The following is a 15,439-nucleotide window of genomic DNA, read 5'->3' on the forward strand; positions in this document are numbered from 1 at the left end:
CATTAACATGCCAGCAGCATCAGGCTCGCAGACTGATCACAGACCAGTGGCTATTGATCTGCTCTGGCTGCCTGAGGTGGCGCGACCCACTTGTTAATTAACAGCGTTTCTGGAGCTGAGGGGCCAGTGATGAGACAGAGGGGGGGTCTAATGAATCTTTTAGGCACTCTGTGGCTAGACAGAGTTGATATTAGAAGCATACTGCAACAATAAAGGGAGGTTTAATCCAATATCTTTGTTTTTTTTGCGCTGAGACTAAGTAAGAAACAAATAAAACCCTATTGATCCTCACCTTGATGACGGTTTGAGTAATCCTCTGTGTATTTTCTTGTGTGTATTCTTGGCGATGATGATGCAGATGATGATTCTGATTCATTCATGCATCCATATTGCCTTTGTTGCATCCTTTTGTCCAAATAAATCCCGCCAATACATTCCTTCATTCTGGCGTCCAATTTTAGAAAGCCAATTCAACTGGTCCAAACAGCTGTCAATCAGAAGTGGTGAGGAGGAGTTGGGACTGTGGATTTGATTCAGATGGGGAGATGAATGGAAGAATCCAGATTGTGTGTTTATGTGAGGTGTAGGAGGGCATTTTTGGGAAGACAGGGGAGTGGGAAGGCTCCTCTGGAAGATCAAAGACATTCTCAGCAACATCCTGAGGGCAACAAAATACAGCGTTCTGGGAGAAAAACAAGGCCAGAACAAAACACTTAAAAAAAAAAAAGCTCCTCAAAATAAGCCCTCCCCTGCACCGCCATCTCCCCTCGGAATCCAACCCTCAACCTCTCAGAGATGCACTGTTTATATACGACGGTCAGGATCCTCCATCTTGTCTGTGAGATATCAAACAGATCCAGCTGAGAGGGAGAACAATGGTGGCCGGGGAGGCCTGCGAGTCCCACAGAAACAATTCATGTACAATAAACACAGTCATAGGAAATCAAAAAAATCTGCTCCGCGGATTATTCCAGAAAGAAGCAACACTCTGCCGTAGAGGAGGAAGAAAGGTACGATCCCCCCCTCCCTCGCGTTTCCTTCCAGACCATTAAAGGCACTCCAGATTGGCCTCTCGGAAGCACTTTTCCAGCCGTCCCTCCATCTATCCATAAATGCTTCAGACAGAAGCGTCCCATTCTCCAAAGCAACACAAAAAAAGGGCAAGGTAAAGGTCTGATTTTTAAAAAAAGTGCCATTTTCACCACTTTTTTTTTCTTCTTCATCATCAACATCTTCTTTTCTTTAAGATCCAATTTAAAGTGCATGGATGAGGTAAACTATTTCTTCATAGTTTATTTGTCTCTTTTTTTATATTTAAATCTTTTTTGTTATTTATTTATTTTTTTCATAAGAAACGAAGTCGCTTTGCTTCCTTTTCCTTTTTTTTCTTTGTTTAAATCTCTCAGACGGGAACCATTCTGCCTTGCATCTGTTGCATTTGGGACAGCATTCCCTGGACGCTGGTCAGGATCTTGTTCTGGTGTGCTGCCGAGGTGATGCCTATGCGAGCCATGTCCCTGCAAAGGATGGAGAGGAGAGGCCTTTTAGGACCGGAGACAACAATAACAAACACCCGTAGGCCTGATCCACATGATGGATTTTACAGCCTTCCAGTGGAAACTGTCCTGACAGTTTTACTGCCGTATGAGGAATTACACTTGCCAACACAGAAATCCTAATCCTATAATCTTCACATCTGAAAAATGAAAATAATACAGACAAGTGACAGAGACTGAGAAACTTTTAACACATGTAGACTTCGCAAAAGATATCACAAATTGATTCTGCTCGAATACTAAAGGAGTGTAATAATAGTTTGACATTTTGGGGGATACACTTATTTGCTTTTTTGCTGAGAGTTAGATGAGAAGATCGATACCACTCTCATATCTGTAGGTTAGCCTACTCTAAATATGAAGCTACAACCAGCAGGCGAATCGCTTACCTTGGCTAAAGAATTTTACTAGGGCTGTCAATTCTCTTGGCTGTCGATTAAAATATTTAGTCACAAATTAATCGCATATTTTCTATCTGTTCAAAATGTACTTTAAAGGGAGATTTGTCAAGTATTTAATACTCTTATCAACATGGGAGTGGGCAAATATGCTGTTTTATACAAATGTCTGTATATATTTATTATTGGAAATTAATTAACAACACAAAACAATGAAAAATATTGTCCAGAAACCCTCACAGGTACTGCATTTAGCATAAAACAATATGCTACAATCATAACATGGCAAACTGCAGCCCAACAAGCAACAACAGCTGTCAGTGTGTCAGTGTGCTGACTTGACTATGACTTGCCCCAAACTGCATGTGATTATCATAAAGTGGGCATGTCTGTAAAGGGGAGACTCGTGGATACCCATAGAACACATTTACATTCACTGATCTTGAGGTCAGAGGTCAAGGGACCCCTTTGAAAATGGCCATGACAGTTTTTCCTCACCAAAATGTAGTGTAAGTACTGAGCGTTATTTAACCTCTTTCCTGACAAGCTAGTATGACATGGTTGGTACCAATGGATTCCTTAGGTTTTTTAGTTTCATATGATGTTAGTATCTTCACTGTAGAAAAACAAGAACTGAGCCCGCTACAACATAAAAAGTTACACTTACGTGTTAAATAAATTATTATAAAATTTGCGTTAGCGTGCTAACTTTGACAGCCCTACTTTTTACATTTCTATTTGTGTATGAATTAAACAAATGAGAAGGAACATGTTCATATGTAATATTTAGAGGTGTTGCCAGGCAGATTATTTACCGTTGTACAGAGCGAGGCTAGCTGTTTCCTCCAGTTTTTATGCTAAGCTAAGCTAACCGGCTGCTGGATGTAGTTTCATGTTAGAGTACAGACATGAGAGTGGTATCGATCGTCTCATCTAACTCTCCGCAAGACAGCGAATAAGTGTATTTCTCACAATATTGAACTGTTCCTATTTAAAGTTTAACTTCAAAATCAGTCTACAAAATCTTCAAAAAACAATTTTCAGATATGTAAGTAAAATTTTATTGTAATTCCTAAGAAAACAATTCAGCCTGGAGCCTAACTCGTTCTTTAACTAACACTTCTAAAAATGTCAAGTGAGACTACAGTAAAGAAAATGTCCCACTCCATTCACAGAATTCACTTGCTATAAGAAAACTTTTTCGCAGCGTGTGACGAGCTTCTGTTTGCTTCCTATTCTCCCTCCCTACTCACTCTTGTGTCATGTGGACCACGGCCTCTGGAGTGGTGTAGCCGGCGGCGGTGAAGTTGTCGTTGTATCTCTCCATGCCGATGGCCTGCAGCCAGTCCTCCACTGTGCCCACGGACGAGGACGCCTCGGGGCTGCCTGGCTCCAGCAGGGTGGTGTTAGGCCTGCTGGGTGGAGGAGAGGACAGTAGAGAGTTAACTTCATCAACTTCAGTTTCTTCAACCCTCAACATCATCTCTATTGCTTCAGTGTTTGATGCTTCAGTCCAGCATGTAAGCTGTAGCCTAAAACCATGACGTGTGCAACTGTCCACAATAAAAGTTGCATTCCTTATTAAGTGCTTTTGAATTGAAAGGTAATGATCGGGTTTCTTACACAGTGTGGAACAACATTGATTCATGATAACAGAAACGACGGCGTTACAGGAAGTAGAGTTCCCTCCTTCCTGACTGTGATGCTGTACTGAAGCTTTAGAAGGCCGTGACGCATTCGCCCCGAGCGCTGACAGAGAGCCGCCCGCAAGCTGTAAAATGCACCATGCTACATTTCTCTCTAGCTTTTCCTCCTGTCGAGGTTCAGCTCTGTTTTGTGTCCCTGTTTCGTGGGTCCTACCAGAAAACCGAGCCAAGCCAAACACGGTTCCTCCTGGGTGTGACCGACACAGTTAGTTAATCCTTATTTTACAGAAAACACACAACCCCGGGCACACCTCGGTGAATTTTACAGCACGCCGGAGTTCCTCCTCACATTCAGTTATTCATCAGCAGAATTACCTCGCTCGTTTTTCTCTTTTTTTCTCCCATCTTTCCTTTCTGTCGAGCATCGCAGCAGCATGAAACATTTACACGGGGCCGGCGAGTCTCGTCGCGCTCTGCTGGCTCTCTCACTCTCACTCTATCTCTCTTTATCTCTTCTTTAAAAAAGATGTTGAGTAGAAGTGTGAGAACCGGATGTCAGACTCTTTAATAAGTCATCTCTACTCAGTAGGTGGAAAAGATTATGCACGAGGATCCCTTTTCACACACACACACATTCTACTTTCCCCTCCCTTCTTGTAACAGTAAAAGCTGCATTTATAGGTTTGAGTTGTGCTAATTACTCCACAAGGACTCCCCTCTCGCTCTCACTGTAGGTGAGTGTGTGCACGATTTGCTCGCGTGCGCTCACACACTCGTTAAACGCTAACAGACTACCACTGGCCAGCGTCGAGTCTGTAAACACACGTAGGTCATTCTTAACACATCGAGCCGCTCGAGAGTAATGGTGTCGGACCTGCAGGGTCATGTTTGTTTTTAACTCGGCGTTACGTCGTAATTCCCCCCTCCCGCCCCCCGTTTAGAGCGCCTACATTCCTGAGTGTACAGCACCATTAAAGCTAGTTTGCAGAGGAATCCATTACGGGGGGTGTTTGTGCTGAAAAGAGCCACACGTTGCTGGTAGATAATGTTTAATGGAGAATGTAAACACCAGCCAGAGAATAGGAGAGTATATGTGTGTGTATGTGAGAGGTAGAACGTAATGTACTGTGCAGTAAATGGGCTGCACATGTGTGTTAATGCACATTGGCTTTTTAACACAACATATTTGCGGGTTGCCGCTGCGAGCTTTATGTGAATTCCACATGTTTTCTATACTTTTGAAGACAGTCGGAGCATTCAGGGATGGAGCCGTAAAGGTCACTTCTTGACTTGGAAGTGTTATTTTTAACTCAGTAGCTCAGTCAGGCTAAAATCACGCTAATTAATGCAAAGAATGTGTGAAATAAACATGTGTAATAGCATATCAAAGAATATACAAGTAAAGTAAATAAGTAAGTAAATATATATATATATATAGATTAATTGATAGTAATGAATGATATTTCTACATTATATGAAGCCATAACACTGATTTTATACATGAAATAAGGCAGGCTACTAATGGTCAAGTAGGCCTATGTTCAGATAATTGTCTCTTCTATGTCTCTGGGACATTGTCAAATAATTAGCAGGCTTGTATTTAATATAGGTGCAACAGTTAAACAAGCAAGTTCAGTTTGTACGCCATTGAACGGTTCAGTTTTGCATCCCTAGTTCGTAGTGTGTTCTGTAGATTATCCAGAGTAACCAGGGAATGGGCTGGGACTGGAACTTGGCACTGGGATGGGGCAAATAGAAACTGTCTGCATGGCTAGATGGTGAAAATATGTTTCTGTGATTTGTGTGAACTGACCCTTTAACACCACGTGTATTTAGCGTCTGTCTGAGTCGTGTCCTCTCACCTGACAGTGGTCTCTCCCCCGGTCCTCTTCAGGGTGTTGGGGTTGCGGATCAGTTTGTCCAGCATGTTGACGATCTGTCCAAACTTTGGCCGGTCGGCCCGCTCTCGCTGCCAGCAGTCCAGCATGAGCTGGTGGAGCGCCACGGGGCAGTCCATGGGCGGGGGCAGCCGATAGCCCTCATCAATAGCCTTGATCACCTGGACAGGAGATCAATGCTGCTGTAAGTGACTTTGTTTCTTTGAGTTTGTTTGTGTGAAAGGAAATAAAAATCTGTAGGCAGTTTGATTTGTCGTTTTCCCCATATTTTTATACCCATAGCTTGATTTCAATCATCTTACTTACGGCACCTACACAAGACATTTGGTTCTGCATAAATTAAATTCTTTATCATCATTAGCGCCACTAGAATTGTGAATTTAATGTGTAATGAGAAAAGGGAATATACTGCTGGTGTTTTATCACCCCTGCAGGTGATGTGATTACATAACCGAGTTAAAGTGATGAAGTATCTTTTAAAAATGTTTGACAGTTCACATTCACCTGGGAATTATTGCTCACGCTCCAATATTCCAACCTAATTCAAGCTGTATATTATTTATGTTTGCCTGCGTTTAATTAGATTTCTCCAGACTTACGTCTTGGTTACTCATGTCCCAGTATGGCCGCTCGCCGTATGACATCACCTCCCACATGACGATGCCGTAGCTCCACACGTCGCTGGCCGAGGTGAACTTCCTGTAAGCGATGGCCTCCGGGGCCGTCCAGCGGATGGGGATCTTCCCTCCCTGTAATTGAAAGATGGGCTGAGTAATGAAAGCCGACAAGCAAGGTGACACGCAGACGGACCACTGAGTCAGTCCTATAAGCACACGCACGCTCACCCTGGTGGTGTACGCAGCCTCGGGGTCGTCCTCCAGCACTCGGGACATGCCGAAGTCGGACACCTTGCACACCAGGTTGCTGTTGACCAGGATGTTGCGAGCCGCCAGGTCGCGGTGAACGTAGCTCATGTCTGACAGGTACTTCATGCCCGATGCAATTCCGCGCAGGATGCCGACCAGCTGGATCACCGTGAAGCGCCCGTCGTTCTTCTGCAGGAAAAAAAGGGAGAATGTTATTTTGTTTCATACATGTCTAAGTGTTTTAAAGTATAGCTCATCTTATATGTAAGGGATAATGTACAGCGAGCCAGTCATTGTTATGAAAGAAACCCCAACAGGGCGATGCTAGGCATTTCTGAACTAGGCAGCCCACAATAATCTGACTGGGTTGTCTTATTTCACAGTTTGTGGGTTGGCAGCACTCTAGATACCCAAATGTATGTGCAAATGATATGTCGTCTTTCATATACAAACATCCTTACATCTACTACTATCGTGCAACAAGTTGTTATTTGTGCAACATCATTTATGCCAACGAATGTTCCTTTTATATATGTTTGCTCTAACACTATGTATGCTCACTGGATAAAGCAGCTAAGCATCTAAAACCCAAAGTGTAGCGAACCCTGGAATCAACCTGCGCCAACCTCCTTGTCGGAAAAACTAGTAAGTCGATCAAGGAGGGGATAAAGATTAGGGCGAATGTTTGTGAACGAACGCTTGTAATTTCAGGGGGATGACATTACAGAGATAAGATGGGATCGGCACGCTACAGTCGTATCGCCCGCTCACACACACACACACACACACACACACGTACACAAACACACATGTGCACAGAGAGAAACGCATGACTGACCCTCAGGAATGCATCCAGCGATCCGTTTTCCATGTACTCTGTGATAATCATCACTGGCTTACCTACGGAGAGGGAGAGAGAGAGAGAGAGAGAGAGAGAGATGATTATAGAGGTAAACGATGCACATCACAGCCCGACACAGCAGGGGGGTTCTCCAGGGAATGTGTGTGTGTGTGTGTGTGTGTGTGTGTTAGGCCATCCATCTCTGTCCCGTAGTGATTTAATTAGCTCAGTGTTACCGTTGCCCTGACGTCCCTCTTCTTTCCCTGCACATGCAAAGGCATCTCAACTGAAACACAACCCACACTCACACACACACACACACACACACACACATACACCATCTTGTGTATATGCAAATATGAACTGACGTTGGACGCATTATCCGAAGTCTCCTCACAGTCACTCACCCAGAATCCCTCTGACTCGCTATTTATTTCCCTCACTGTCCCTTTGCCCTCTTTCTCCTCTGCCAACTTTCCACGCATCTGTCACTCTCCTGCTAGCTCCTCTCTATTGCTTTCTCTCTCTCCCTCCGATCCCTGCCACTCCTCTCTGGCCTGTTTCACCCCATCCCTCTGTCCTCCGCTCTCTGTCTCTCCTGGGGAAGCGTCTGTGTCTTTATCTGAGCCGGGGCAGGCGGTGGGGAGGGTGGACGTTCCCTGGTGGGTCTCTGTCTGTCTTTGTCTCTCTTAGGATGAGGGGGGGGTGGTAGCGGTCATGAGGAGAGGAGGAAAGAGAGAGAGGGGGAAAAGGAAAGGAAGGGAGGGTGGCTTGTTTTTGTCCCAAAATGGCAGCAAGCTGGTGCCTAACCAGCCATGGCAACAACACATGCTGAAAAGTGCTGCCACGAATTCCTCCTAGAACAGCGCTGCGTTCCATTTCACAGTGGCACAGTTAAGGTGGACTTAAAAGCGTAGAAGAGAAGTGCTGACTTAAACCTCTAATGCCTAGAGGGAAGGTTGTGTGAAATCTCCAGCAGAATGCCTAAAAGCAGCAGAGCGCCAGCCGAGCGGTTGGCAGCCGAGGTCTTGAAGGTGAAGTTCCTCCACTCCGCAGCGGGCCTCATCGCCGTGCCAAGAGGCCGTCAGTCACCGCCGTACCCGCCGCGTGATTGGCACTCCATTAATTACGGGGCGCTCCGGCGGTGCCCCAAAAAAAGAGGAAGTGGAGTTAAAGTTGGGGGGAGAGCGGGGGCCCTCTTTGTCAGCCATCTTTGTTCCCTTTGTTGCTCGCCTCTGCCCCGGGGCCGCCGGTGATTGACAGCTCCCCAATCAAGTCTGAGGAGCGTCTGACCTGCGACCTTAAACTCTCGCCTTCCCAGCCCCGCCCTCTTCCTCCCTTCCCATTTGCATGCTAATTCCTTGTTTACTGAATACGCCCTGCCGCCTTTGGCAATGAACTCTGGGCAAGGGCCCCGCCAGTGGGCCGATTATCACCTGCCAACAAAACAGGGGAAGGGGAGAAACGCAACAGGGGGACAATATTGGGGGAGCGTTGGGCAAACGCTCTCCGGAGGCCCCGGCGTTTGCAGCGAACAAAGATCTGGCTTTTAAACGCAGATCTTCTTTAAATTAGCACGCTCTTACTTTATGTAAATCAGCTGTTAAACATATCCCGTCTGATTTCGAGCTCCAGCGGAGGCTGGATTTTAATTACACACTAGCATGACAGAAACATTAAGTCTGTGCAGGATTCAAGATGGTGGACTGCAGCCAGCAGTGAGAGATTTTAGCACATTTATGTATTTCAGCATCTATTTGGAGTTCTTCCATAATTAATAAGGCTTAATTGTCTCTGTTGGACGTGCCAGCAAACTGAGGCCAGATTGAGAATTCCTTTTAACTTGATTGTAATGGAGAAGGGAGTGCAATTCAAATAATGGATTTTTAATAGATTCCACTGACACACTCAAGTGTGAAGGACTAATTTGCCCAAACCTTGTGTCAAGCTCTCAAAAGTAAGAGTGGATGGAGGTGGAGTGGGAGTTCTATCGTGTTGATCTTCACCATCCTTTCATGTCGGCTGCTGTCACTGCTGCATAGCTCATCTGCTTCTCCTTCATCTCTCTCCCTCTGCCTCGCTCCGTCTCTTTCTCTTTCAGCCTCCGGTCCAGTAGTTCCACCGCCCTCTGCTTTCTCTCTCTGTCGTTCCCACTGTTGTTCTCCGTCTCTCCTCTAATCCATCAGCTCCTAACCGCCATCCTGTCTCTTTCCCTCCGCGTCTCTATTTGCACCTTCCCTGTCTGTGACTTGTCTCCGATTTCTTTTCCTTCCTCCTGTCCATCTGTCCTTTTCTCTTGTCTTTCTCACTCCGTCTCCTCGAGGTCTGAGAGGTCATCCCCCCGCCGTGAGACGTGTGATAGGTGATAAACAATTCTGCCTGTGCTGCTGTTCACTTTCAGCTCCGGCTGGGCTAAGTGTGTACATGTGCATCTCTCTGTGTGTGTGTGTGTGTGTGTGTGTGTGTACGACAGTGGGAGAGACAGTGTTATCTAGCTCAGATAGAGCCGGGCTGCTGTGTCACGACACATTACGGCACTTCATCCATCTAACCCGAGCCGAGGCTGGCCATCAGCTATGGTAACACTCACGCACACATGCGTGCAATCAAAGGTGCACAGACGCCGACATGTGCTGACAAGACATTCAAACACGCACACAAACACACACGCGCACATGCACGTACACTTCTAGCCTAACAAATAGCACCGGGGGAAGGTGTTAAAGGTAGGGAGAAAACAGAGAGACGGAGAGGAGAGAGTGCCAAGGGCAGAGGGAGGGAGATTGTGGCCGTGCAGCAGCAGATAGAGGAGGGATAGGGTATCACTCCCTAACCCCAAACACATTTACAGCTGACACCATGATTAATGAGCCTGGTGCCGCGCTACAGGGCCTGTTCCTGGACCCATTAGACCCCCCTCCCAACTGCCCAGCTATACCTCTAACTCCACCTCCCCCTCCCCACAAATCTGGACCCCTTCCATCTGGACAAAGCCCACCTGGGGATACCCCGGATGGGATGTCCGGACAACGCACACATGCAAACATGTGCGAATACAGGTCTCCTTGAACAGATGCAAACACGAGTGGTCGTACATCTTTAGATGCTGCAGGTATGCACACATTAAAACACACAACGCCACACAAACACACACCTTTGGCTGGTAAAGATTGGTTTGTCCCGACAGTCACCCTTTTCCAAAGTCACCCAAAACCACAGACGTAGTTTGTAATGATTTATTGTTACTTTTTTTTTTTTTTAAGGGAGAAAGGGGACAGCAGAAATGAATGTCCTTCCTGTGTTATTAATATATAAAAGTCATTGTGTGTGTGTGAATGAATGTGAGCTGCAATTTGCTGGAGCAATTTCATTTCTCAAAAAAAGCTTAAAGGTGCAATTGCTAACATTGACAACATTCAGCAATTTATCTGTTTTTTACACACTAAATGGCAACTTGATTGCTGACGACACGTGATACTAATGTCGTTATACTATTGGCTCACAAGCCTTGTTAGCAGTGGGAACCAAACGTCTGATATCCTCAACAGAGGTAATCAAAACATTAATTTTGGACCCGCCAAAATGTTTTAAATGATTACTGTATGGATACTTTTATATTTGTCACCTTTCTAAAAGCTTTGTGGATGTATCATATATTTTTTAATTATTTGTCTACATAAAAATGTTATCAATATAACCTTTAAGGTTTCTCGAATAGCGAAAGAATTATGCACCAAATTATGTTCTTTACATCATTTGGAAATACAAACTTCTCATCCTACACCCTTCTATACGTAAAAAATGAACAAAATCAAATGCTTGACTTACATTTGGTGACCACGCCCTCGAGGTGAATGATGTTGGGGTGGTCGAACTGGCCCATGATGCTGGCCTCGGACAGGAAGTCCCTCCTCTGCTTGTCGGTGTAGCCGGCCTTCAGCGTCTTGATGGCCACGCAGATCTCCCTCTTGCCCGGCATCTTCAGGCGCCCGCTACACACCTCTCCGAACTCCCCTGAAAACACACGCTCGGGTTGAAAATGTGGAATGATGATACTCTGATAAACAGATTATAAATTGCATCAATAAGGGAGTGGGTGATGGTGTTTGTGTGTGTGCGTGTGTGTGTGTGTGTGTGTGTGTGTGTGTGTGTGTAGGTTAGAAGGGGTCCACTTTAAACATTGATCAGGGTCTCTAATCCCTCACCCCCCCTCCTCCTCCTCTCACCCACTGGAGCAGAGAGAGAGAGAGAGAGAGAGAGAGAGGGGAAATGGATATTGATTCTTTCTCTTTATTATTTTGTCATTGGATGACTTTTCTCTGGCCACAGAAATAGAACATATTTAGTCTCCTCTGATTTTTATTCATTTATTTCTTTACTCGTCGACCTCTCTAGAGGCAGAAATATCATTGTCTGAGAAAACAATGTTTTTTATTCACAGCGGGTGCATATGAGAGCAAACACAGACATGAGTCACTTAGAAAGATATGCTGGCTACAGAATATTTGCATGAAACGAATACCAACTATACTATTATCCCATTAAGTGGATGCTTTTATCCAAAGTGTGTTACAATATGCCTTACGGTAAAGGCTCCCTAAAACACTGCATTTATACTAATTGATGAAAAATGTCAGAATGAACTGAAGTCTCTGGATTATAAAAACAAAACGTAGCTCCTCACCGATGCCAATAACTTTCTCAATCTTGATGCAGGAGGCGTCGATCTCTTTGGCGAACTCACGCACAGCTTGGTTCGGGTCCTCATAGGTAAAGGGGTCAACGTATATCCTCACTCCTGAGGAAAGAAGTTTTGGAAAGAAAGGAAGGAAGGAGGAAAAAAAAATATAGAAGGGAGTGAAAAAATGAAGGTTAATTCATTCCGGCGAGTACGCTCCATCTGTTCTTTATTTCCATCATGCTGCAGGCTACACCGCCTTCCTCTGTGGAACCACCTCCTCCTCCTCCTTTCTTCTCTCCATACCTCGCTCCACACTCTCTCATTGCTTTTCATGTCACTATGGCTGACTCCGATGAAGATGGAGCTCATTAACTTGAAATGTTTGTGGGACGCAAATAACAGCGCTGATGACTTGATAATGAGGTGTTTGGAGCATGTGAGGATGCAAGTACATTAACTTCAAAATAGTTTGTTTTTTTTCCCACCATTTTATGGGCTTCATTTGCGGTTTAGAGTGCATGCACATGAACACACCTGCCGGCGGTGATGTTTTTTCAGTCATAGAGTGTGTGGTCGGAGAGTTAACTGAGAGTTACCTTGATGTAAGTGCTTCTCTTCGTCCGAGTCCTGCTTGGCTTTGCTGTACTTACTCCTTCTGGGGGCAAAAAGAGCAGAACGGTCAGTCACAGTGACGACGGCACACGTAGGATTTCAAAGTTTCAAATGTAATAAAATAAAAAAAAGCAGCTGTATTTAAAAACAAGGAATTATAATAATAATGGAACACAAGTGTCAATTCAGTAAACCCTAATTAAAACTTAAACCGAGACTCCAAACCCACTTAATACATCAATTAAACGATGTGAAGTGGCGACACAATCACTGATTACTCATCAGACATTGATATTCTTGTTTGATATTAATTATTCGTTAAAGGGAGCTCATTACAAAGACGGAAACGGCTCTTGAATGCTAATCTAATGTTGTTTTTTTAATAATTGCTCTTCGTTATGAGGATAAAAGCTTTAAAAGAGTAGTTCAACATTTTGGGAAATACGCTTATTAGCTTCCTAACCAAGTGTCGGATGAGATGATGGTACCAGTCTCATGTCTCTCCATTAAATATGAAGCTACAACAAGGGGAGGGTTAGCTTAGCTTAGCATAAAGATTAAGATTAATCTCATGATTGTCCATAGCACATTTTGTATCTGTTCAAAAAGTACCCTAACGGGTCAAGTATTGTCATGTATTTAATACTCTTATCAACATTGGAGTGGACAAATATGCTGCTTTATGCAAATGTATGTATATATTTATTATTGGAAATCAATTAACAACACAAAACAATGACAGATATTGTCCAGAAACCCTCACAGGTACTGCGTTTAGCATAAAAAATAAATATGCTCAAATCACAACATGGCAAACTGCAGCCCAACAGGCAACAACAGCTGTCAGTGTGTCAGTGTGCTGACTTGACCATGACTCGTGGGTACCCATAGGACCTATTTTCATTCACATATCTTGAGGTCAGAGGTCAAGGGACCCCTTTGAAAATGGTCATGACAGTTTTTCTTTGCCAAATTTGAGCGTAATTTTGGAGCATTATTTAGCCTCTTTCGTAACAAGTTAGTATGAGATGGTTGGTACCAATGGATTCCTTAGGTTTTATAGTTTCATATGATGCCAGTATCTTTACTCTGGCTTTACAACTGAGCCCGCTAATGCGTTAAAAATACTAGTGCCATTAAAATGAATTTGCGTTAATTATCGCGTTAACTTTGACAGCCCTATAAAATATATATACAGTAATATATATATATATATATATATATATATATTAGTTTATATGATCTCCTCCTTGACCAGCTTCAATGTTAAAATGCTGTTTACACAACAGCTTCTTCTTGTAACGTGGTATTTTTACATTGTGGTATTACTACTTTAAGCCAAAAGTGTCCTGCAGCACTGAAGGTTCCTGAAGGGCACTGAGCATATAGCAGCAAATCAATCCCAGAGAAGATGCACTTAAATCCCTCTGAATCCCTCCGGCAGCCTGACACCTGTGCTTATATTGATGCGCTGGGTCAGTGGTGGAAATGACCAGATGTGCGAGACATTGTCCTCCTCTATGGTTGTGTAATGATGGTAAACGGCTACGTGATTACAGTCCCTCCCCACAATCACAGGACGGCCGCGGCAGCACAATGACAGTGGCCGTCACATGCATATAAAAAAGGCTGAGACAACCACCTGCTTGGCTGGGGAGAGAGGCAATCACACACACACACACACACACACACACACACACACACACACACAATCAACATCCCCCTTCACTCCCCATCATTCTCAACACCAATACACACATGCAAACAGTGATTTGCTTTCCATATAAAGAGGCACACACACGCAGGGATCAACACACCAACCATTAACGCTCCCCTTCACCCCCGTGCCACCACACACATGAAAACAATACTTTTTTCACATAAGGATGTGCACACACACACATACACACACACACGCATAGGGGGAGTGTGGTTAACACCCTGAGGTGAAGCAGCCCCATCTGCATGTAATCCCATCTGTGTGACGGTGCTTTGTCCTGCTCGCTGGTTAACACCCTGAGATTGGGTCCCTGCAAATCCACCTGATGCCTCTCTGTCTCACTCTGGCTGGATTCTATCTCCTACTTTTCATTGCCCGCTTATCTCATTGTCCACCCTCCTATCCCTCTCCCTCTTTTTTATTCCTCCTCTCTCTCTCATTCTCTTCACGGCGGTCAGCAAGGCGCAGCGGGGGAAAATAACTAGCGGCCAGGATTACAGCCACTAGCCGAGAGATAGAGGGATGGCGGGATGCAGAGGACAGGGAGCGAGGGGTCGCTGATTGCATCTCTTCAGCTGTCGGAGCTGTCAATCACGTCTCCAGTGTGGCGAGTCATCACTCATCCGACGTGAGCGAGATGGCTGTCTGGCCCAGCGTGTGTGTGTGTGTGTGTGTTTGTGTTTTCGAGTGACGTCCATCTCTCTGACAGCTACTTTTCCCCGGCGCTAAGCAAGACATCCCTCATCTGGGAGGAAAGGGGGACAGACGGAAAGCATAAGGGACAGAGAGGGGTGAAGCTCACCTTCGGCTGATGACGAAGGCGCTGATGAGGATGATGAGGAGGACCACGCTGCCCACCACAGACACCAGTAACACCGTGGAGTTGGCCCCATCGCCGATAATGGGAGCTGGAACTGAGGAAAAAGGGAGGAAAGATGGGAGGAAAGAAAAGGAGAGGGAGGGTAAGAAAAGACAAAGGGAGGACAGTTGGACAGAGACAAAGTCAATATCACTGCGCTCGACCGAGTCGCCGCACATGAAAGAGCCCGCATACATTGTGTGTTTGTCAAAGTCATCGCTCCCGCCTCACACTTCCTCCTTTTCCACTGAGACAATGCCGGCCCATTAGGATGTGTGCTTGACCATGTCATTATCATGCGCTGCTGTCTCCATCTGCATTACAAAGGGGACACCTGGGCTTACAGTGCATCTCTGTGACTC

At 45.0% G+C, this 15,439-nt stretch overlaps 1 protein-coding gene across 6 annotated transcripts in view; it reads right to left on the reverse strand.

Annotated features, from left to right (window-relative positions):
- Positions 1–15,439, reverse strand: part of epha4l (eph receptor A4, like) — a 62,398-nt gene that overhangs the window by 2,996 nt on the left and 43,963 nt on the right. Inside the window, exons 8-17 of one of the 6 annotated variants that reach the window (XM_037775382.1) lie at positions 15,021–15,132; positions 12,483–12,541; positions 11,890–12,003; positions 11,034–11,219; positions 7,203–7,264; positions 6,344–6,553; positions 6,098–6,247; positions 5,463–5,659; positions 3,208–3,366; positions 293–1,517 (exon numbers count right to left, since the gene is read on the reverse strand). In XM_037775382.1, coding sequence (XP_037631310.1) covers positions 1,403–1,517; positions 3,208–3,366; positions 5,463–5,659; positions 6,098–6,247; positions 6,344–6,553; positions 7,203–7,264; positions 11,034–11,219; positions 11,890–12,003; positions 12,483–12,541; positions 15,021–15,132 — 1,364 coding nt within the window. In that variant the 3' untranslated portion in view covers positions 293–1,402. Of the gene's footprint in view, positions 1–292; positions 1,518–3,207; positions 3,370–5,462; positions 5,660–6,097; positions 6,554–7,202; positions 7,265–11,033; positions 11,220–11,889; positions 12,004–12,482; positions 12,542–15,020; positions 15,133–15,439 lie in introns of all 6 variants that reach the window. The other 5 variants (XM_037775381.1, XM_037775380.1, XM_037775379.1 and 2 more) reach the window with 5 other exon arrangements.

This window comes from Sebastes umbrosus, chromosome 7, assembly GCF_015220745.1.
Source record: "Sebastes umbrosus isolate fSebUmb1 chromosome 7, fSebUmb1.pri, whole genome shotgun sequence".
Taxonomy (NCBI): Eukaryota; Metazoa; Chordata; class Actinopteri; order Perciformes; family Sebastidae; genus Sebastes; species Sebastes umbrosus.